This window comes from Phocoena phocoena, chromosome 7 (assembly GCF_963924675.1).
Source record: "Phocoena phocoena chromosome 7, mPhoPho1.1, whole genome shotgun sequence".
NCBI classification, from domain to species: domain Eukaryota; kingdom Metazoa; phylum Chordata; class Mammalia; order Artiodactyla; family Phocoenidae; genus Phocoena; species Phocoena phocoena.
This window is the reverse complement of record NC_089225.1, coordinates 99,876,092-99,900,650: the sequence shown is the minus strand read 5'-3', so window position 1 is coordinate 99,900,650 and position 24,559 is coordinate 99,876,092. Positions and strand designations below refer to the sequence as shown.

Below are 24,559 nucleotides of genomic sequence, written 5' to 3'. Positions count from 1 at the left end.
TTCCCTCTTATTCTTTATCATTTCTGTGGAATTCTCAGTAGACTTGACTGAATCAGTCAGATGACTCAATCTGAGAATCTCAGGTCTTTTGTGGATTTTATTGTAATAGTTCTTTTCATTCATTTTTCAATATTTTACTGGTGATTTTTATGTAATTTATAAATGTATACATATTTATAAGTTTATAAATATTTTCTGGTGCTAGTCTCTGGGTTCTGTTATATTCCTCCAAAGAGTATTGATATTGTGGTTTTAGCAGGTAATTCATTTAGTTAAACTTAAAGTCAAATTCTGTCTGGCCTGCTGTTTTATAGTTAAATTAAAATTTTAAAACTGAATTTCACCCTCTTAACTCCTTTCTGAAGCTTTTGTTGAAGAAGCAAATTGAACATATTTACAAAATTTAGTGATGTCAGAGCCATAGATGTTTGCCCTTCTGGAGGTGAGAAGGGGGTTCAGTTGATTCATGATGGGAAGGAGAATCTTTTCTTCCTCAAGATCTTGGACTCTAGTACTTATAGTGGGCTTCGGGGTGAGCCAGATCCAAACCCAAATCTTAGCCTTGCGGCTTAATAGCTGTGATCATGTTCAGTGAGCTTAATCTCTGAATCTTAGTTGTCCTGCCTGCAGCCCTGTCATAGATCGTGGTGAAAATGAGATGAGACAACTTCTGTTAAGCACCTTACATATGGAATGCACTGAGTAAAGCCTTGTTTTTATTTTATCTTTATTCTCCAGCTTATAATGGGAGCTTAGAATGAAAGTTGTATATCTCCTTACCTCTGAGGTGTCAACTTATATTATGTTCTAAACTAAAATGTAGTTTCTGTTTTGTAGAGCTTTTTCATGCACTTTTATTTCTGAAACTAATTGTTTTGTCATTATTGTTTTGTGTTTGTTGCAGGACATCATTCGAAAATAACAGTAAATACTAGAAATATATTTATTGAATGCACAGGGACTGACTTTACTAAGGTAAATAAAACTTTTTTTCTATTTTTGTACTGTCAGGGTAGATTTTTACTTCTGGGCCAAGACCATGTGGCTAAACTTTAAAATATGTTTATTTTGTAGGTGAGGACATACTTTAGCCATTTAGAAAATTGGAAAGATGTAGCTATTCTGTACTTTGGTTAAGGTGCTTTCATTCAGTTGACAAATGTTTAGTGAGCACCTACTCTCTTTCCAATGCCATGAGTTTAATAATGAGTTACATGTTCTTGACTTCAAGGAACTTGTCATCTTGTGAGAGAATTAGCCAAATACATTACTGTAAAACAGAGAACGGGGTATACATTGTAATGCCATCTGTATAAAGTGTTCATCTTAGTTGGCTTAGTTTGAATGCTAACTAATTTCATACCTTCGTGTACTTGATAAAAAAAGTTAAAACCAACTGGCTATCAAGTTTTATTTAGCAAATTAATAAAGGGTTTATACACACAAAGATGTCTAGAATATGTAGAATACTAATCTTTCAGTCACTTTTCGTCACTATATATTAGATTGGATTGTTATGAAAGCTTTATTTTATGGCATATTTTTTCTTTACAAAGGTTAAGTAAGCCATAGAGTGAGGTGGCAATTAAGCAAATTAAGAAAGGTAAACTTGAATGGCAGAAGGCTGAAGTATAGAAGTAGGGCAGATAAATGGCATTCACATACATCTTACAGGATTGGAGATCCTTGTAAGATATTTCATTTATAACTTTTATATACCATATGTGCCTTCAGAAATATTGTCAGGGTAATATAGCTTTTCCTGTTAAAAACTTTTTTTAAATTTGCACATTAGCAGACCTTGGATATCTTTTCTGAAGCTTCTATATGAGTGAAGTATATGTAAAAGCAAAGCATATATCCCAATAAGGTTACTGTATTTTTTTTCTTTAAATTAAAAAAAAAAAGTTAACAAATCTATATGGCCTTCACTGTGTACCAGGTATTGCTCTATGTGTTTTATACACACACACTCTCATACTCTTAATCCTTGTATTAACCAAATGAGGTAGGAACTTTTATTATCTCTACTTAACAAACAAACAAAGGTACAAAGACACTAATTAAGTGACATGTGCAAAATCAGACTGCTAGTAAGTGCTTGGGCCAGGAGTCTGGCATCTGGCTGCAGAAACTTATGAGACTGATAAGGTTTACTGCCATAGTTAGCCATCTGTCTTTCTTGAAATTTGCTCAGCCCAAGGGAGGGGGTGGGGAAATAGATGATTTGTCTCAGTCATGGATTGTAACTGTCAGAGAACCGCATAAATGCAGAACACCTGAAGATAAGGTCAGGGCCTCTCTCTCAAGCTCAAGAGTTTTTACTCCACTTCTTTCTTTAAAATTTATATATACAGATACAGTTTTAGATGTTTGGAGACTAAATTATATTAATTCATTTCCAGCTGATGGAAGAAAGTATATTTATGGATTACCATAATATTTGTTTTTTTCCTTTGCAGGCAAAAATAGTTCTTGATATCATTGTTACCACGTTCAGTGAATATTGTGAGAATCAATTTACGTAAGTTCGTTCGGCATCTTTATCGTTGATGGCCTGTTGTTCTGAAGTCAGAGCACTAAGGCCTTGTGCTAAATATAAAGATGAAATATGTGGTTCCTGTAACTAGAATATATAATCTCTTTGGGGAGCTAAGACATGAACAAATAATGTATAAAGTAAAAAGTGATAAGTACCTTAAAAAGTTTCAGTGATGTTCTGGCCGTTTGTAAGGGCAGGTTACTGCTAGCTGGGGCAATCTGGGTAGACTTCATGGAGGCAATGAAATTTAAGCTGTATTTAAGGATTTGAGACTGAACATGGAGAAACAGCAGAAGGAACAGCTAAACAAAGATAGAGAATCATATATAAGAGCGAAGCATGTATCCTGTGTATACTAATAAGACTACTGTATTTGTTCCAAAGCTAATTTTTTATTTAAAAAACTGCTTATCAAACCTATATGGCCCTTACTGTGTACTAGCATCATAGTTTATTCTAGAGTATTGTAATTCAAAATAAATGTATAACTGTAGAAAGCATGACTGAAATTGTATGGGCAGTGTTGGTTATTTTTTTTAATTGATTTGCATTTTAGTGGTTGTGTCAGTCAGCTTTCATTGTGTAACAGCGTGACCCTGGTAAAGCCTGGAATGTGTGTGTCAGTATTGGCAAGGTGTTCATCAAGGATGCATGCTTTGTAGGACTGGGAGATAAACTTATCAAGTGGGTGCTGCCTGAAGAGACATGGGAGCCACAGGAAATGGAATAGTAATGTTGTGTATGGGAGGGGATTAATCCAGACAGCAGTGTTGGAATGTGAATAGATTGAATGTGTTGAGGCTGCAGTTGTAGACCGAGTGAAAGTTTTGTTAACCACCCACATTTTTAGAATTTATGGCCCTTTTTTCCCCTTAAGTTTTATTTTTATTTATATTTAATTTTATTTCTGGCTTTATTTTTGTTTTCAGGGTTGAAGCAGCTGAGGTAGTTTTTCCTAATGGAAAATTACATACCTTTCCAGTGAGTATAGAAGAAGTGACTTGATGATGATGATGACTTTGACAACAGCAATAACATTAATAATAATAGCTATAGAGTGCTTTTGGTCTTTCTGTCTATCTGTGCATCCACCCACCTACATGCCAGGCACTATACTGTGTGTGTTCCATGGATTTAATCCTCACATTAACCCTATGAGGCTGGGTGCTATCATTAGGCCCTTGACCTTGAGATGTTAAATAGCTTGCCTATTACTATTCAGTGGTGGAGCTAGGATTTAAGCCCAGGCAGTCCCAACACACTGTATTATACCACATTTCACTCGCAACCCACTACATTATACCACAGCATTATATGGCCATAATGCCTGTGGTTTATTCCCTTATTAACTAGGTACCTAGGTAATTTATAGTCTCACCCCTTTTAAGGTTAGTCAGCCCTCCAAACCACTGTACCACCAGGGAAGTCCCAATAGCAGTTTTTTTTTTAATTGATTGTAGTTGCTGTTATCAGTTAGCTTTTGTTATGTAACAAACCACCCCAAGGTTTACTAACTTCAAACAACGATCATTTGTTTATATCATGATTCTGGGGGTCAGCTGGGTAGTTCTGCTCAGGACTGGCTGGGCTAATCTCTGCTAGGCTCCAGCTGGTTGGTAGGCTAGCAGCTGGATGAGCTGGGATGGCCTCACTGACGTGTCTGCGTCTTGGCAATGAGGTGAACAGGTCAAGTGCCTCTCATCCAGCAGGCTAGCTTGGGCTTCTTTACATGGTGGTGGCTGCGCTCAGGCGATAATGATGCTTCTGCTCTGAGAATTGCATTTTGAATAGCAAGCCCGTTGTCCTTACCTGAGTCCAAACAGGTTTTTAAATTTATGGCCTTTTTGCTAGTGGTGGTTACAGTTTTGAGAGTAATTTTGTGATAAGAAATACTCATAGGTATGTTTCCAACGTTGCTGAAAAGCCTGGATTTTATGTGTGTTTGTTCCTATCTCACATGGTAGAGTTACGTACTGTTTGAAGGAGAGTGAGTACTAATTCATGAGATGCTCCCAGCCTGGCTGTCCTGGAGCAGATTGATAGCTAGGACTGGGTCATAGTTGCTTTTCCCCACCTGAAAAAAATGATAGGAAAGGAATGACTTCATAACACTCTTAGATTTAGTATGATGGATAGTACAATGCGGCACATGAATTATTCTTTCTTGGTCATAAACACCTACTTGCATGAGGTGAAATTGAAAATCTTCAGCAGGATTTGTAAGCATTTTAGAAATGATGCAATGCACTAGTGTTTTGCTGAAGAGAATGGTGATTGATCAAGTAAAAGAGAAAAATGTTTGGCATTTTATAATATTTCCAAGCAGTTCCAGTTGTCTAGCAAGTAGAATGTTCACGTATGAATATAATGTAGCAGATAATGTCCTGAAGCGCACTGAGTTTGATATCTGGCTCTAATGACAACTTCTTGGGAGGGTAATGAAACCACAACAATAATGAATTGAATTAGAAAGAGGCTAATGCTGTATCTGGCACGACTGATTTCAGCTTCTCAAACTCTTTCTCTCTCTAAGGAACTGGCTTATCGAAAGGAGATGGTGAGAGCTGATCTAATTAACAAAAAAGTTGGGATCAGGTATGCTCTGAAAACTTCATTTATTTATTTACTGTTGAAGAGAATTCAAGAATGAAGTACACATATGACTGCTTAATTTTCCCTGAAAAAATGCTTGGAGAGAATTTTGATATCCTTTCAGAGTAATAAGTGACAACAGAACATCAGTTAGGATGTCTGGTGTCCATTGGAATTCAGAAAGACAGGTTTCAGGTAGTAGCATATTTTAAAACAAAATATAAACATGTTTTAAATAATCCAGTGAAGTTTATGGTTTGTACGTTCCTATTTCAGAGAAACTCCAGAAAATCTTGCCAAGCTTCTGACCAGGATGTGTTTAAAGTCAGAAGTCATAGGCGATGGGAATCAGATTGAAATTGAAATCCCTCCAACGAGAGCTGACATTATCCACGCCTGTGATATCATAGAAGATGCAGCTATTGCTTACGGATATAACAACATTCAGATGACTCTCCCGAAAACATACACCATAGCTAATCAAGTAAGATTGCACCCTTAAATAAACACTCCTTATTGTTAGAAACTGATTATTGAATGCCAGGAAGGCTTCGAGAAAAACAGAACATAGGAATTAAGCAGTACTGGCCATGCTCTGCTCTGAGAGGCATTTGCTGTGGAGAGGATGCAAAACAGATGCCCGATTGATTAGAGTACGTTGAAAACCTGTGATGACTAGTTCTTTGAAGAAAGACAGGTTTCAAGTTTGGAGCCCTTCTTGCATCTCTAAGTCGGAGATTCATTTTCGGATCCTGGGCCTGAAGGCAGAAGTGGCGTGTGGGAGGGGTAGAAGCGGGGGGTTTGTACGTCTGGGTAGGAGTGTTGGGGTAGTGGTGATGGGGAGGGGTCGGTGTGGTGGGGAAATGGTGGGACGAGCAGCATATTAGGATGGAAGGGTGGTTTCCTTTAAGTGACAAGTTTTCTATAAATCTCTCTTTTTTTTAATTAAAAAAAGTGGGAAATGTTATTGAGGTGAAATAATTTCTTCCCCCCAGTTTCCCCTAAATAAACTCACAGAACTCCTGAGACATGACATGGCAGCTGCTGGATTCACTGAGGCACTTACCTTTGCTCTGGTATGTTGTACATGCTTTTGGTGCCCTGCTCATTGCTTTCTTTGAATCTCCAAATTACTTGTTCTGTGATTCCTTATATGAATTTATAAAAAGATATAAAGAACACTTTGTTACCTGAGATTGTGTAATTTCTGGTAAAGAAATGAAGATTTCTTTTTTTTAGTCACAGAAAAGCACGAAGGACTAAATTTTAGAGTTTCATGTAATTGTTGAGGGTTCACAATGAAGTTCGTAACCAAATTTATTAAGTTAGAATTTTTAGTCTTAATTTGGTTGTGGCTGTACCCACTAGATGCCGCCCTGGTTAAGGGCTTGTGGACTGCTCCACGTTAAGCCTGTTTCTTTGTCTTTGAACATGTTCACAGACATTTGCTTTGAGTTGAAAAGCTGACATGAAAGGCCTAAGTCAGGAAATGAGTTTTATTACAAAATCAGACAGAAATCTCCCTCCCCCAGCAGATCGAGCATTTGAAGATATTGAAATGTGTCTGCAATTTGTAGTTTCTTTCTCTCTCTTGCTGAGCTGTGCTATGGTGCCCACAGTGTACTTCTTGACTATTCAAGTCCGTTTCACCTTAACGATATAAGGCAAAAACCAAAACAACCAGGAAAGCTCCTCCCAACGCAATTCCAGCTCTAAAAGTCTCAGTCTTTTAAGGTGTTTACAGAAGGCAGTGCTGGGAATCACGACCAGTACACAGAGGGCTGGTGAGGAGATGTAGCCTCTCTCACGTCACTTTATTGAGCCTTTGTAATTCATAGGATGTTCTTACCGGAAGGGACCTTCCAGATCTAGTTCAACACCTTCCTTTTGCTTTTTTTTCTTTAATCTTTTTTTTTTTTTTTTTCTGAGCCGGACGTGCAGGCTCAGCAGCCATGGCTCACGGGCCCAGCCGCTCCGCGGCATGTGGGATCTTCCCGGACCGGGGCAACGAACCCGTGTCCCCTGCATCGGCAGGCAGACTCTCAACCACTGCGCCACCAGGGAAGCCCTAATCTTTTTTTTTAATTAATTTATTTTATTTATTTTTGGCTGCATTGGGTCTTCTTTTCTGCGAGTGGGCTCTCTAGTTGTGGCGAACGGGGGCTACTCTTGTTGCCGTGCGCGGGCTTCTCTTGTTGTGGAGCACGGGCTCTAGGCGTGCAGGCTTCAGTAGTTGTGGTACATGGGCTCAGTAGTGTGGCTCTCAGGCTCTAGAGCGCAGGCTCGGTAGTTGTGGTGCACGGGCTTAGTTGCTCCATAGCATGTGGGATCTTCCTGGACCAGGGCTCAAACCCGTGTCTCCTGCATTGGCAGGTGGATTCTTAACCACTGCATCACCAGGGAAGTCCTGACACCTTCCTTTTTCTGGTTTAGAAATCTTTTATTCAACAACATTTATGGAACATCTGTTATATGCCAGGCACTGTACCAGTGAGGAAGCCGCAGGCCGAGAGAGGATAAGTACCCAGCAAAGTTTACACAGACAGCAGGAGAACCATGACCAGAATCTGGCCTTTTGACTCCTTGAGGAGTGCTTTTCTGTTATGTCAGACTGAATGCTAGGGTTGAGGACCATGTCATTCATATATGGCCACATATGCATATGCAGTCAGGAGCAGCAGTGATTCCACGTGAACTGATGTACAAAAAATAGCACAAGGAAATGTATTCTGTTGTTTTAGAAATGTATTCTATTTTTTATAATTAAGTGGCAAAGGAATTGATTTTGTAACTGTGTAGCCCCATGCATCTAAGGGGGAGCACATTCTCTGCCTCCTGACAAGTAGCTACTCTGCAGAGAGAGTTTGTCTTCCACAAAGGGCTTTATGTACATGATTCCATCTCTCAGTGCAGCCCTGTGAAGTAGGTGTTTCTGTCTTACACAGCAGTGAATTGAGGTAACTTGTCCCACTTCGCACAGCCAGTTGGCTGTGGACCAGGGATTCCAGCACAGGTCTGTGTGTACCCCAGGCCTGTGACCGAACTGTCCCACCACGAGTGCCAGAAACAGTCTGTTCAGTTGTCCAAGGTCACTTCAACACTTTATCACAGTGGGGCGGGACAGGGCGGGGGTCAGAATTAGGTGCTAGAGAGTTTCAGATTTGTAGTAACAGTTTTGCTATAGGAATTTCCACATGAAAGGTATTTATAAAGTTACATAGTTTCTAAGCAAACCTAAACATCACTGGGCCTTATATCTAGTTTTCCACAAGAGTAGCGGCCCTTCTCTTCCTAAAACCCAGCCCTTGACTTCCCAGGTGTAAGTAATTCACATATCATCATCATGATTTTTGCTATATCTGCATACCAGTTGTAATATTTTCATTTAAATTAGCTCACTTTTAAAACTAAAAACCTACTTCAGCCTTATTTAAGAAGAATGTTTGTAAAAATTATGGGCTTCGTTTACTTATTCTACTTTTTCTAACAAGTAAATGTGTTTATTTAAAGTAAACACATAAATATTAACACTTATAAACATTCCATCCTGTATACTAGCTACTGCTGCTTCAGGATACCTGATTTAAATTGCTTCTTACCTCTGTCCCTTATGGTCCATCATCATGATAAAGTGCAAGGTCACTCAGATACCTAGCTGTGTAGCCATGTGTCTGTGGGCCCTTTTTCTTTGATACAGGCAGTACTAGTTCTGTTTGAGAATAGTTCGCATCATGTAAATTGCATTTCCTAATTGGTCACATTATGTCTAAATCTTGTTATTAAAACTCCTCCATGTTATGGAGGAAAAAATGGTTATCCCAGCATGCCTGCTGCCATTCTCCACTGCTGCAGCTATGGCGGTGCAGGGAGCTCTTTTCTGCTGTGCCTGGATGTGTCTTCAGAATCCTTCCTGAAAGAGCAAGGCAGAAGTCATTAGAACTGGCATTGGCATCCAAACCCATTCTTTTTTTCTAAGTGAAATACAGACCACTAGTCCTGAGGACAGTTTTCTATTTTCCAACCTAATGTTGGAAAATAGAAAAGAGTAACTGATGGTACATCAATTTTCATGTTAAGTTTTAAACTCTTTCAAACGTTAACATTAATATATGTGATAATTGTTTATTCTTAATAATGACATTAGTTATCATCATTAATATTTTTTGGTCACTTAGTTTGTGCCAGGTATTGTATTTGCTTTATCTCATAGTCATTGAGTTTTATTTTCAGAACTCTGCCTACCATCCTGGTGTTGAGGGTGACGGGCATCTTTCTCTTTTTGGTGGCTGAGTGCCTAGGAGTTTGCTCATTACCCAGAGCTTTATCAAGCACATCTGCCTAGAAGTTAAGTGACGTAGTTGAGGCCATGGGAATCCTGCTCTTAGTCCCACCATTCTATCACAAGTCAGTACAGATTTTGCAGAGGTTACAGTAGTAGTCAAAACACAAAGTCATATGAGCACCAAGGAGGGAGAGAGAATTTCTGACTGGAGTCATTAGGGTTATTTTTATGGAAGTGGTGGAAGAGATGTCTTTTAAGTAGAATCTTTCAGGGGGTGGGGTGGCAGTAAGTCGGGCAGGGAGGGCATTTCGGGTAAAGGTAAGGAAAAGTATACAGTTCAGGGAATGAGTAGGGGATTGTAGCAGACTCGACTGGTAAGGTCAGTGGGAGGCTAGCTTAGGGGGGCCCAAGTACAGGTTATACCACCAGCTCCATGTGAAAAATGTACTTTAGCTCTGCATCATGGTTAGAACTCATTGTAAGAGAATTATTAATGTTAAATTGCATCTGCTGTGGACCTGAATTTAATTGATATATGTTTATTCTCAGCTTATTCTTAGCTTACTTTACATAATCTACATTGCCATGAGGCCATCAAAAGTTGTTACAGCATTAAATACTTTTTTATATTGGATTTAGTCATTGCTTTTCCATATTGATCTATTTTTATGTATTTCTTAGTGCTCCCAAGAAGATATTGCTGATAAACTGGGTTTGGATATCTCTGCAACAAAGGCAGTCCTCATAAGTAACCCTAAAACAGCTGAATTTCAGGTAAGAGTTTTAAGTAGTTAAGAATTTGGGTAAAAACTGAGAGACAGTACATGAGTTGTGAAAAGTCTCTGCAGTTATTTTATCTCAAATGGCAAAATCATAGAGCTTCTTTAGAATTTCTTCTTGGATAGATTTATATTTGGTTCTTACATACATTGCTGACAAAAATTCTTTAAATATTTTATAATCTTTTCTTGATTACCTTATAGATGGTTCTTACTTGCTTCGTGCTACCTATACCTAGCCCAGCATTTCTTGTCTGAGCTTTCCATTTCACAATTGATTTTTTTTTTTAATACTATTTTCAGGTTTCGTCTCTTTTCTATCCATTTGTAATAAGTGAAACTACACCTGTTCCCAGTACCTCCATTAAGTCTTTTACTTTGAAATAAATCGTTATGCCAGTTCTGGACTATGCTGACTGTGCCTTTCATTGTCATTGTCTAGTTTATTGGCAGTTTCATGTGGAGGTTAGGAATATTTAAATGAGAATGATACTCCCTTGATAGTAAACGTTCAGTGATTTACATGATAGATTCAGACCTTAACTATAAGAAGAGAGCATTTCAAAGTTATAATATCTTTGCTTATTAATGACTTTGAATCATCTTATCTCTTTCATACTAGTAAGCTCATTCTGTTTTCCTTGTATATGCATTTCAGTGTTTTTTTAGACAGGCTTTAGAGAAGATCATGTCTTCTAGAATCAAGGGGAATCTTAGAATTGGAAGGAAATGCTTTTCAGAAAGTTAATTATAAAATAATACATGAACTCTGATTTGAGATAGTTTCTTTAGATCTTGGTTTTCACTTTTGTAAAAGTAGTGTCTGGATTACTTCTAAAAATTCTAAAAGTTCTAAAAATGTTAAGATTTAGATTTTTTAAAGTTAGATTTAATGTATAGAGCTACGTACTAATGTGGCAGATTAGAGCTAGACTAAAGAACTAATTGCTAATAATATGCATCAAATACATAAATTCTTTCTCCATATTCAGTGTCAGAACTTTGAAGAATCTTTACGCTAGTTTAGAAGGATTGTGATAATTTTTATATTTGGATTTCTGATGCCCACTAGCTTTTCTAAGACGTCTGAGGTGTTCTCTTTAATAAGAGATGTTCAAATTCATTTGGATAGAGAAATTTTTCAGTAAATCTTAATGGATTTTTATTTGAGTTTTTTCCAAGTGTTTCTTTTTCTCCCAGTTTTATTTCTCAAGCTTGATAGGTTTCTTACAATGTGGTGATGTTATGTTCTTTAGAGTTTACATCGTATCTATTTTATATAAGTGGAAGGAAAACAAATCAGTAACACATTAAATGTCACTCTAAATAGCTGTGGCTCAGCACATGTAAGACTCAGTATTTCTGCATTAAATACATAAGAGATGAGAGTCTGTCTTTTAGATTTGACAGATTCTCTATTTTACTCCTCCTATATGAACAGATACGTCCTACCATTACCAGTGTGGCTAACAGGTTTATATTTATTTATGGTTAAAATAAGTGTAAGTTGTTCATGGTCTTGTATCTCAATTTATTGTCTAAGCTTATTCTTTCTTTTGCATAATTCTTAACTTTGGGCTATTTTCTGGTAGTAGTTATACTAGAGAATGGATGAAATAAGAGAAATGTTATTTACTGAAGTATGTAAAATTTTACTATAATTACTGTAAACACAATTACAGAAAATTACCATATCCCCCTAAATTAGCAATAGTATTCCTTAATATCCTCAAATATCCAATTATTGTTCAGATTTTCTCAGGTGTCTTTTTTAAAATAGTTTATTTGATTTGGGGTTCAAATGAGGTTCATACATTAAAGTTGATTGATGTGCTTCTTAAGTCTCTTTTAATTCACAGGTTGCTCCTCCAACCATTCATCTCTTTCCCTATCTCCCTCTCTCCCCCTCCCCCTTTCACTTTGTGGAAGTAACTGGGTCACTTATCCTGTAGAGTTCTCACATTTAGGATTTTGCTGACTATATTCCTGTGGTCCCCTGTATTTTCAGTAAATTGGAGTTAGATCTAGGAGCTTGATCTGATTCAGGTTTAGTTTTTTGTGTTGCTGTGAGTTTTTAAATAAATAAATCTTATCTATAAAACAAAGTGAAGAAAAAAAAAAACCTAAAAAAAGTCATCTACAAAAGTGGCTTGTTTTTATTCTAATAAGTTAAGCTTTCCTTAAACATTGTAGTTTTGTTCTGTGAATGGTTTGGGCACTTTCTCTCTGGTTGGGAAAGTGACCCATATTTCAGAAAGCACTGAGTTGAAGGCTAATAGCAGCTTTCTGGTAGAGTGAATATAGTAGGAAAGGTGTTCTCTTCTTTTTTTTTCCTTAATATTTATTTATTTATTTGGTTGCTCTGGGTCTTAGTTGCGGCAGGTGGGCTCCTTAGTTGTAGCATATGGGCTCCTTAGTTGTGGCTCCTGGGCTCCTTAGTTGTGGCATGCGAACTCTTAGTTGTGGCATGCATGTGGGATCTAGTTCCCTGACCAGGGATTGAACCCGGTCCCCCTGCATTGGGAGCATGGAGTCTTATCCACTGTGCCACCAGGGAGGTCCCTGTGTTCTCTTTTTTCCTCAACACAATCTAGCAAGTCCTTTTAAGGGCTTAATGTTACATGTGCAGGATCTAAGAGGGGCTGTTGTTTTAGCCAGGGTGGGCAGGGCAGGCCCATGTAGGACCATGTAGACCTTTGAGCAGAGACCTGAGGGAAGTAAGATAGCTACATACGAATCTAGAGGAAGAATGTATGAGGCAGAGGAAAGAGCACGTGTGGAGGCCTGGGACGGGATCCTGATGGCAGCATGTGGCTGGAGCACGTGCAGTATACCAGGGGGAGCAGCGGGCGTCGGGGTTGGAGAGGGGGCTAGGCCCAGATTCACATAAAGCCCCATGCAGGGCATGGTTTTATTCCAAATCTGATGGAAGTCCATTGGACGTTTTTGAGCAGGAGAGTTCTGTGATCTGATTTAGGTGTTAAAGGGTCACTCTGTGGGGAGAATAATAGATCATAAGGTGGCAAAGTAGAAGCAGAGAAATCATCCTAGAAAGCTCATGCAGAGTCTGGGCAAAAGATAATGGTGTTGGAGTCTGACTGCAGATGTAATACCGTCGCTCATAAAACCTTCTGGTAACATGATGTGTTGGAAGCTAACGTATCTCATACAGCTTAGAATGAGAAATTTATTTCACAGACAAAAGCAGGGGAAGTTTTGCCCTTTTTTTTTTAAGAATTGGAATGTGTATTTGTATTTCTTATGAATATTAAGAATGAAATAACTATACATTTTCCTATTTGTTTTGGCTACTAAGCTGAAAACTGTAGTCACAGCCTGCCCATAGCAGCTGTGTGGGTTTTTAGTGCCTACATATTTGTGTTCTGTTTTTCTCATTGTCCTGGTATTTTAATTGCATTTACATTTTTTCCCTGGTCCTGGTTTTTTAAAATTTGGTTAATTCACGTTAAAACTGTTTAAATATTTGTATTTCTTGTAATTTACTTCAATTACTTTGTGAAATGAAGCAGGATATGAAGTACTGGTATTAAAAATAAAGAATGACTTGGATATTTAGGCATTGCATTTTCCAAAAGTGTCTTCCTGTGAGACCATGGATTAATAACCAAGTATGTCTGGTTCCCATTTGGTCAGTGCAATTTCATGTCTTCTCCTGTAGGTGGCACGCACTACCCTTCTTCCTGGCCTCCTAAAGACCATAGCTGCGAATCGGAAGATGCCCCTTCCTCTGAAACTGTTTGAAATCTCTGACATTGTAATAAAAGATTCTAGCAGAGGTAAGAATGAGTCACCTTTGATTTGTATACTTAAAGCATTTTTTATTATGAAAACTTCAACTGTATATAAAAATAGAGGAAATACTGTAGTTACTCCTGTGATTCCAGTACCCACCTTCAAGAGTTATCAACTCACACATGGCCAGACTTCTTTCATCTATACTCCAACCCTCTTCCTCGTATTCGTTTAGTATAAATCTTAGACATCACATCATTTTATCAACAAACACTTTAGTTTGTATTTATGAAAGGTAAGGGCTACCACTATTGTTTTTAATAATCCAATGCCATTATTATATCTTATCAAATATCCAGCTAGTGTTTGAATTTTCCCAATTATAAGTTTAATTTTCATGACTGATTTATGTGAATCAATCCAAGCAAGGGCCAGATATTTGATTGAAATATCTCTTACTTTTAATAGAAAGCAAATTTTAATAGAGAATTTAATAATGTTTATGAAGAACCCTATTAAAACCTCAACTTGCAAAGCACTCTGGAGTATTTCTGTTTTTCTTATGTCGTGTGATTTATATGCATATCATTTTGACGTACTTGATCCCTTACTATTCTAGTTTAACAGTGATTGTTCATAGTACTGTTGTACCAGTGACTGTAAATGTGTTTTACCAGTTTTTCTTTTGAGGATGGTCTGGACTTGTTAGTACAGCAAGTTGCTTTGTCTAATATTTGGAATGTAGCTGTTATTTAATAAATATGTATTTAGTAAGTCCTTAAACCTGATTGCCAAGAAAGCCTGTCTCGTTCAAATTTCTCCATGTCTTCAACTTATATAAGTCCGACTGACTGTTCGAGCTGCATATGTGGTATCTCTTGGTGAGCAGTGCCCTCAAATGACTAAATTACTGGCAGTATTTCTTTGATTCCCTGGATTTAACAGTTGAAGTCCTAGCAGTATTTATTCAATCTTACCCCAGACTCTGCAGAATTCAGAATGTGTTCTTTTGAATCAGTTGACAAAAGAGGGGGCCTTTTCCTCAGTTTCTCCTGAAGAGGACAACATGGCGTCATTCTAACTACTAGAAAGTAGCCAAGAACTATTGACTGTAAATCGGCCTGTCTTAGGAAATAGATTCTATAAAGGTATCCTGTGGACTGTCCATTGCAAACCTTTCAGCCTAGGCTGGATTCCATGTGCTCCCAGTACGCAGCCTGTCTTCAGTTAACAGTGCCACCTTGCATTTGTATGGTGCTTTTTGCTTTGCGGAGCACAGGCTCCGGACACGCGGGTTCAGCGGCCACGGCTCACGGGCCTAGCCGCTCCACGGCATGTGGGATCTTCCCGGACCGGGGCACGAACCTGTGTCCCATGCATCGGCAGGCAGACTCCCAACCACTGCACCACCAGGGAAGCCCCCCCCCAAATTTTTTAAGGTACTTTTTCTTTTTTGATTGTTAAAACATCTCTTTGAGGCAAATGGGACAAAATATTGTCCCCATTTAATATACTGGAAAATTAAGACAGAAAAGTGGTAATTTGCGCAAGGCTCCATAAAATAAGGGACTTAGAGTAGGGCCAGAATTTTGGTCTCAGTGCTTATATCCTTAGAGAATAAAAGTTCTATGTAGAATTTTCCTTGTGTGATAAATCTGCTGTAATAGAAATCAGAAGACATTTTCAGTGCCAGCTGCAAATAGTTTTGAGGGTTCTTATACCTCAAATCATCCATTGGTATAGATAACTGAGAATTTGTTGTAATTCCAATGTCAGTTTTTTCTATTAACTTTGACTTGTTACCTTTCATCCTAGTTCTTTGAGTTTTATGTTGTTTTGATCCCTGGTGATCCTTTCGTATTTCTAAATATAGGATTAGGTTAATTACTCGAGATTTCCTCAAAAGTTCTGTAATACTGTTTCAGCAACAGGACTCTTCCCTAATTGCAAAGGCTCCCTGCAGGGCTGGGCATGCTCACAAGCAGGCAGCTCAGAGCCTGGATGGTGAGGGTGAGGCTGAGCTGCGGTCCCCACAGTTGCCACAGGGAAGGTTTCGCTGTAGGCATGGAACACCACTTTACTGTATTGCAGTCCTGGGTAGAGTGCCTTTGCTGGTTTTCTTTTCCTCTGTGTTTCTTGGGAAGGCCTGTGCTTGGAGGTTGAAAGAGAGCTGTTCTTAAATACAAGTGCTTTAGGCCATCATTTAACAAATCACCCTGGTGATAGTTCCAGAAACCCCATCCATATACTTTTTAATTCAAAGATTTGTCTTTCTGCTACACTTTGTTTCATCAGGAAGAGTAGTTATCTCTGTAGCAAACCTCTTTTATACCTGATTTTAGTTGTGATTATTCTGCTCTGTTTTCCGCATCAATCCATTTTTAACTGATAGCACTTTTGCCTGTTGTCTTACACCATCATGGTTTATTGTTTTTCTTTAAAATTTTCTGTCATATCAATGAGATTTGAGGAATAAGAGGTGGTAGATGTACTCAGTAAGTCTACCATCTTGAAAGCATAGGTTTGCTTTAGTTTATGTGGAGTGTGTTTCCTGTTTAGGTAGGCCTGGATTTTATTTCATAACAGAAGCTTTTCTGATGGATTATTATAAATATGGACCTGTGGTCTCCCTGCCTGTCATCTGGTGTACAGAGAGGACTCTGCAGGAGAGGCAGCCCAGCACCGCGGTTCCATGAGAGACTGCAGTCAGAGCGCCTGCGTTTGAGTCATGGTTCTGCCATTTACCAGCTGCTTAACTTTGGACAATTAATTTAATTTCTTGGTGCCTCAGTTTCCTCATTTGTACAATGGGAATAATGATAGCGCTTATTTCAGTAGACTTGTAAAAATTAAATGTATTTTGAAAAGTTCCAGCCACGTAATAAGCACCGTTTGGTGTTTGCTCTGACTATCAGCATATTAGCAATCCCTAAGGCCCAAAACCTAGCTTCTCGGTCTCTGGAAATTTTCTTTGAGAATGAATTGAAAAACCTTTGCTAGCCATTAAAGGGTTAATATCACCTTGCTAAGGCACTTGGGGCTCATTTTTATCCTAACTTTGAACTTAATTGGTTTTTCTTCTGTTGTGCACTATTTTTTTTTTTTTTTTTTAGGAAAAGAAAACCAAAATGTACTAATGTGGGAATTAAGAAAGTGGGAATGTTGGGGTTTTTTTGTTTTTTTTGTTTTTTTTAATTTTGGCTGTGTTGGGTCTTCATTGCTGTGCGTGGGCTCTCTCTGGTTGCGGCGAGTGGGGGCTACTCTTTGTTGTGGTGCGTGGTCTTCTCATTGCGGTAGCTTCTCTTGTTGCGGAGCATGGGCTCTAGGCGCATGGGCTTCAGTAGTTGTGGCACGCGGGCTCAGTAGTTGTGGTGCACGGGCTTAGTTGCTCTGCGGCATGTGGCATCTTCCCGGACCAGGGCTCGAACCCGTGTCCCCTGCATTGGCAGGCGTACTCTTAACCACTGCGCCACCAGGGAAGTCCAGGAATGTTTTTTGAGCAATTCATCACCCACTTCTTTTCAGTGAATTGAGCGTATATGTTTTTACCGTCTCTCGAACCAGGAACCATTTCTCTGTTGGATTTACAGTAGCCATTTCCTCCTAAATAATGAAACAATTTTGAAGGAAAAAAGAAAAAATCTAGACCATCAAAAGTGAAATGGGGCTTCCCTGGTGGCGCAGTGGTTGGGAGTCCGCCTGCCAATGCAGGGGACGCGGGTTCGTGCCCCGGTCCGGGAAGATCCCACATGCCGCGGAGCGGCTGGGCCCGTGAGCCATGGCCGCTGAGCCTGCGCGTCCGGAGCCTGTGCTCCGCAACGGGGGAGGCCACAGCAGTGAGAGGCCCGCATACCACAATTAAAAAAAAAAAAAAAAAAAAAAAAGTGAAATGACAGAGCAGTTTTCTAGGGACTATGAAAATGTCCCAAATTTTCACTAGTGAGGGCGGTACTCGAACTGCTGGTTTAAAAGTGGTGGAGATGTATGGCAAGACAGTCTCATTTGTTGTACTGGGAGGAAGTATCTTTTAGTTCCTTTTCTTTGCCAGGGGCTGCTTGGAACATGAGAGAAACAGTTGCCAAGGGAGTTTACAAGGTGCCCTGATAGCACAGAGAAGGGAGTGACAGCTGCCACTAACTTGTTTCGTAACATTAAGGAAAACCCAACACTCTCAGCCTCATGGTTTTTGTGTAGGCAAGTGTATCTTCCAAAATGGAAATGGAAGAGGAATCTGTATTGGATTTCAATATGCCTTCCACAAATTCTGTCTGACTTGCGTTTCTGTAAGAGTAGATGGAAGTCTCCTAGTCCGTGTTTTTGTTCTTGACCTTATCGGACAGTTTCTTATGCTAAGGTGGACTTTCTGACTGGCCATCCATGTCATGAGGCTGTCAGGCTGCCCGGTGGGAGACTCAGGCACCCTCCTCAAGTGTGAGGATTTCCACTCTGAGCCAGACACAGTCCTGTTCTAAGAGGCTGAGCCAGTCACTGCATTTATTGAATTGTAAGATCTGAAGTTGCTGCAACATTTAAAAAAGTCATGACTCGAGGGACAAAGCTGATTCATACCTTTTGTTGGGCAGAGTGGCGGTATCTTTGGAACGAGAAGTTGAATGCAGACTCTGCTGTGGGGTAAATTTTCAGCTTTATTATAGCAAGGAAGTCCAGTAGAAGCTGTACAGAAGCTATCAGATCAGGCTGCTGTGTGAGTAACTGGTTGGTTTCAGTTGTTATGTTTGTCTTTTCAGTGTTGAGGAGAAAGTATCAACAAAATAGTAAAAAATTACTTCAGAGGAGCAGTTGTGAATTTCTAATCTTCATGCCCAGAAATGCAACTATATTTTGCGAAGTCCAGCATTCTGGCTTTTTATTAAACGCAGATTGAATTCTGCCATCACAGTTTATTCCACAGTGGTCACTGAAGCTGCCAGGATGCCTAAAAGCTCACAAAAATGGCAGGAGAAAATGCATCATGGGGTTGAATCTAAGTTTAAAAGGAATGATAGCCTAAGAAGGAAGACTTACTTTGGCTTTGTAAAGCAAGTATATAGGGTGTTTTAAATTTAGCATGATACAGTCATCCAGTTGTCAGTTTGACATTTATCGGTGGAGAACCCCGATAATCGTACTGCCCTTTAGTTTTAACTACTGCATTTTAATAATTTTAAAACTGCTGGGTTTTAATAATTATTGTATTGCTCAGGTTGTTCCTGCGTCTCCAGAGCGTTGCTGCAGCCCTGGAACAAGCCACCTTTCCTCTGTCCCCCAAGTTGCTGCTTAAATAGGTGCTAAAATTTCTCATTCTCCCTGAAACTTTTCTAAATCTGAAAGATCTACTTCTTACCTTGCCTAGTTTGGATAGGGAAATCTAGAATTTTTTTTAAACTTTTACATTTAAAGTTATTTTTTTTTAACTTAAGTATATTTAAGATACTTGTTCTTTTCTCCTCCTGGCACCACCATGGCTGCATAGAACAGAGCTAATTCGCTGTTCTTTTATGATTTGGTTTGTTCCTTCTGTTTGCTCTCGGTTTGTACCTTTCATGTATCTGTCTTATTTTGTAACCTGCTAAACTCTAGGGGCCCAGTCTTCGTAGTTTTTTGTATAATTCTTTGCTTGATAAAAAGCTCAATGAAAGCATTTTCATTATGAGCTTGTAAAATACTTCAGCTCTGAGAAATTGTCCATTAATTCTGCAGCCACTGAATAATGGAAGATTATCTCACATCCACATGTGGAATGTGGCATTCTGAAGAGAGCTTATGTCATCAGTCTAGATTAGTTTAATTTTACCACTGCATGTTTTTGGCATGTAGAATTTCCAATTAATAATCCAAAAAATATGGGTGTAAGGAACATTGACATTAACAGTATTTGAAGGAGCATCGTTCGCATATGTGATGGCATCTTAACTGTGTGAATACCATCATTTTTAATATAGAAAGTTATTTTAGTACGTTTGGTTCACATAGTTAAGATCTGCTAACATGAGTATAATGTGCTCTGTCATGCATTGAATATTGTACTTTTTTAATAGATAAAAATCCATTCCAGGTTCATGTTAACGAAATAAAAGCCAACCCACAAGGATGTAACCTTTTCCTTCATGCATTGAGAAGGTCATAGATTTTTCCTCACATTTGTTTCTTGGCTTTCAGCATTATTTAAAAGAAGAAAAGTCTTTACCTCAGTGCCATAATATAGAAGTGTTTTAAGGAAAATTGTTCTTAGGTTTTATTATGTTTGTTTTTAAAATTGAAAATGTATTTGTAATATCTTTAAGAACTTTCACAAATATGTATTAAGAGTAATTCTGTTGTTTTCACATTAAAAAAAAAAATACACATATCCAACTTCTCCCGAATCCTACTCTTAGAATTAGTTGCCAGACATTCTATGCATATGCAACCGTATGTTTTACATTTCTCTGTATAGCCACAGATACAGGTAAATTCTTTCTGGTGTTTACACAAATAGGATTATGCTTTTTCTGTCTTCTGTACTTTTTTCCGATGAACACATTCTGTCCACCTCATTCTTTTTAATGGCTGCACAGTATCTCATTTTATGGATATACTGTAATTTATTGACTCAAACTATTATGATGACTGTTTAGATTGTTACCAGGTTTTTGCTAAAATATGTCTGTTGTAATGAATATCCTCGTACCCTTATACAAATATGTGTTTTTAGAAATTGAATTGGTCAGTCCATAGATATGCATATTATATGTTTGCTACCTTGTCAAATTCTCTTCTAAAAAGGATATTTTACAAATTTGCAGTCCTACCAAGAGTGTGTAAAGGTTCCTGTTCTCCCATATTAGATCTAATTTTTTAAAGTCTATGTCTTGACAGGATTCTTACAGCTTTTGTGAATCATTAGGCCTACTCTGAATTTCTTCTGAAGATAAGTAAAATTTGTAATATAAGCTATACTAGTCTCATGGGTACCAATATTAAAGAAATTTTTTAGATGGAATAGACTAAAAATCAAAGTGATTTGTTTCATTTTCTGAGCTTGGCCAGGCTATTATTCTCAAGCTCAGTAACAGCCACCAATTGCCCTGGGAGCTCTGTTGGTTTCCCAGTAGGCTTTCTCCTAGCATCTTTTTTTTTCTTTTTTAAAATTTATTTATTTTATTTTACTTTTGGCCGCGTTGGGTCTTTTTTGTCGCATGCAGGCTTTTCTCTAGTTGCGGTGCGCGGGGGCTACTCTTTGTTGCAGTGTGTGGGCTTCTCATTGCAGTGGCTTCTCTTGTTGTGGAGCACAGGCTCTAGGCACGTGGGCTTCAGTAGTTGCAGCATGCAGGCTCAGTAGTCATGGCTTACGAGCTCTAGAGCGCAAGCTCAGTAGTTGTGGTGCGCGGGCTTAGTTGCTCCGCGGCATGTGGGATCTTCCTGGACCAGGGCTTGAACCTGTGTCTCCTGCACTGGCAGGTGGATTCTTAACCACTGTGCCACCAGGGAAGCCCTCTCCTAGCATCTTCATTTGGGCTTCTTGGTGAATGTGAGAATAGAGATGGAAAGCTTCTCTTGAAGACTCTTATCCTTTTGCATTCTGTGCCACTTAACGATAACATTGCCTAACACCCCTAATTTGCTTTTAATCATTGGTACTTTGGTGAGAGAGAATCTACACTAAGCAGAAGGCTGTTCGAAAAATTTGAGTTGTATGTGATAGTCATTTACTAAGGGACATCACATAGCCCTTTTTTCTTCTTTTATAAAATCACTTGGCATGTTCTTTCAGCTTCCAGAATCGTAGCCAGCCACCCCTCCTCTGGGTGGTTTACATCAGCCTCTCCAGGCAGTACTTTGAAGTCTGTGAAAGACACTGGTAATTTAGGCTGACATACTTGGCAGGCCTATTTAAAAAGCAGAATTGTTTGATGGCATGACACAAGAGGTCTGTTAACTGAGTTATAAAGAACTGAGGCATTTCCAACAAACCCTAGTTTTGACATGAAATTTAAATAGTTCTTATTTTGAGGCATGCAGTCAGTGAACTTCCTGTGATGTAATATGGTCTCTCAGTGCAAAATACTAGGAAGTGGGAATTTTATTATGCCTAGCAGTTTCTCCAAGGAGAAATTCTGGGTGGAACTGAGTGTATGGTTATTTTCTCTTTTAATTCAATCCAGCTAATTCAGAGGGAATGTCTTAGCAAGATGTGAGGAAGCAAGTCTAGAGGGAATGGTAGCACTTGGGAGAGATGTGAAAAACCAGCCAATCAGTGGTGGGAGCTGGGAGGGGCACCTAAATAATGTATTTAATCTAATTCTTATGGTGGGTTTAGTATAAAGCCCTAAAAGTCAGTGGCCTTTCCTTAAAATACTGCAAAATTGAGTTTAAAAATATATAGCTCATTATTGTATATGCGTGTGCTGTCAACATCCTGAAACCTTTCTTGAATGGAGTATAATTTTTTTAAGTCTTGTATTTTTTATTGTAACTTCATTATTCTGATCATCAAAATCACTTAATTTTTTTTTTTTAATTCTAAGTCTTTAAACCAGATGTTGCTCCTCTTAATCAGAAAGGCAGGTTTTACATAATTTGGAGATCAGGACAGAAGTATTCCAAGGCAAAGGTTACCAAAATAGAGCTTCCAGTTTGTGTTGCTAAGCTCTCTGAATGATGGCATTTCTGTTGGACTCTTCTCTCACAGCAAAAATGGGACTACAAAGTGGTTTCAGTACGTGTCTGTGTGTTAAAGTGGAAGCATGTGGCACTAACAAATGGGTACCACATGGCAGGGGTGCCCAGGAGCAAGTCCGTAATGTGAAAGGGATAAGTTAGTTTTGTTTCATTTCATTTTTTTCCCTTCGAGGGAAGGGGGCTGGGGAGAGGGGTTGAGCAGGGAGGGAGGGGGAGAGGAGGAGAGAGAGAGAGAGTGTGTGTATGTGTGTGTGTGTGTGTGTGTGTGTGTGTTCCTACAGAGCAATCAGGCCCCTCATTTTAGTTAATGCATGTGGTTGATTTAGTGATGTTTGATGCCTGCCTGGTTTTAGTATTAATCTTTATTCCGACACCTCCGATCATAGCTTTTAGTTACCAGATTACTTTATTCTTGCACATGGAAATGATGGAGAGTGACAGTGGCACAGTACTCACTTTCTGACACCAGCTGGCTCTTGTGCTGACTTAGAATGTGGCCACTGTCTTGTCCTGGCCTTGTTTAATGATTTTTTGGTGTATGCTTAGCTTCCTTTCCAGGCTTTATTCATTTATTCAGAAAATAATTGTTGAGGGTTTAGTCTGTGCAGGCTGTATGCTGGCTTTGACCTCTAGTGGAGTGCTTTGAACATAGTGGGTGCTAAGAAATGTTACATGGCAAGAACAGTTATTTCTCTATGTATGTTCAGTCCAAAGTTTAACTCAGAATGTACTTCCCATGAGTTACAGTACTGTTGATGGCTAGAAACTTTAGTTAACTGACTTCTAAAAATAATTTATTTCAGTTGCTTGACTACAATTCTTAAATATGAAAACTTTTGAAAATGAAAACATCTGTGTATCATATCAAAAACATTTCAAGAATGCACATCTTCGACTATACTAAGAATATATTCATACATAAGCTTGCCCTTATATTGTTTATTTTCATCTAAATCCCTTCGAGATTTAGAGATCTCATCTAAATCCTTTAGAGAGTTAGAGATTACTACTGTATAGTAGAGAGGGCATGGATTTTAGAGTTAGACAGTCCTGGTCAAATCCTGGTTTTGTAACTTACTAGCTGTGTAATTAATTACAGTTCTCTCCAGGCAGTTAGCTTGACTTTGGGCAAAACCTTTCTGAACTTTTCTTTCCCCATCTTATTTTCCCTATCCACTTTATAGATACAATAAAACCTAGCTTACATGAGTGTCTTGAGAATTAAGGTGACAGATAGGTTGATAGAAAGATACTAAGTTCTGGATACTAAGTTTCCCTTTCCTTTTACCCCATTTATTGGCTAACTTTTATATTACTAGCAGTAAAGTACAGTGTTTTAAAATACTCATTTGTTTATTTGGATATCTGGAAGGCAAAAGACATTCTATATTTTGTGCAAATTATAGTATGGGAATAAGTCTGTGGAAGAACTTTTGCTCAATACATGCTAATATGAAGCAGCTTTTTATTTTCAGTTTGTTCTCCCAGATAGACATTAGTTTGTTCTTTCTCTTCTCCTGATTTGAAAGGCAAAACGAAGCCAACATTCATTCATTGTTTGTGTAGAGCAGTGGTCTCCTCCAGAATTTATTAAAGGGCCACAAGTGTATCTACCTGTTAAAAAGTTAAATGATCTCCACTGAATTTGAGTCTGTCTTCATACGCTATGCATATCTTTCTTTAAAAATGAGTTTTGCTAAAAATAGAACTGCCGTAAGACCCAGCAGTCCCACCACTGGGCATATACCCTGAGAAAACCATAATTCAAAAAAGAGTCATGTACCACAATGTTCATTGCAGCACTGTTTACAATAGCCAGGACATGGAAGAAACCTAAGTGTCCATCGACAGATGAATGGTTAAAGAAGATGTGGTACATATATACAATGGAATATTACTCAGCCATAAAAAGGAATGAAATTGAGTTATTTGTAGTGAGGTGGATGGACC

General features: G+C 38.6%; 1 protein-coding gene across 1 annotated transcript in view; it reads left to right on the top strand.

Moving 5' to 3' along the window:
• The window catches only part of FARSB (phenylalanyl-tRNA synthetase subunit beta), a 66,556-nt gene that overhangs the window by 19,117 nt on the left and 22,880 nt on the right, over positions 1-24,559 (top strand). The window contains exons 8-15 of the mRNA XM_065880033.1: positions 905-975; positions 2,463-2,524; positions 3,472-3,523; positions 5,076-5,137; positions 5,411-5,618; positions 6,130-6,210; positions 10,098-10,190; positions 13,875-13,992. Coding sequence (XP_065736105.1) covers positions 905-975; positions 2,463-2,524; positions 3,472-3,523; positions 5,076-5,137; positions 5,411-5,618; positions 6,130-6,210; positions 10,098-10,190; positions 13,875-13,992 — 747 coding nt within the window. The remainder of the gene's footprint in view (positions 1-904; positions 976-2,462; positions 2,525-3,471; positions 3,524-5,075; positions 5,138-5,410; positions 5,619-6,129; positions 6,211-10,097; positions 10,191-13,874; positions 13,993-24,559) is intronic.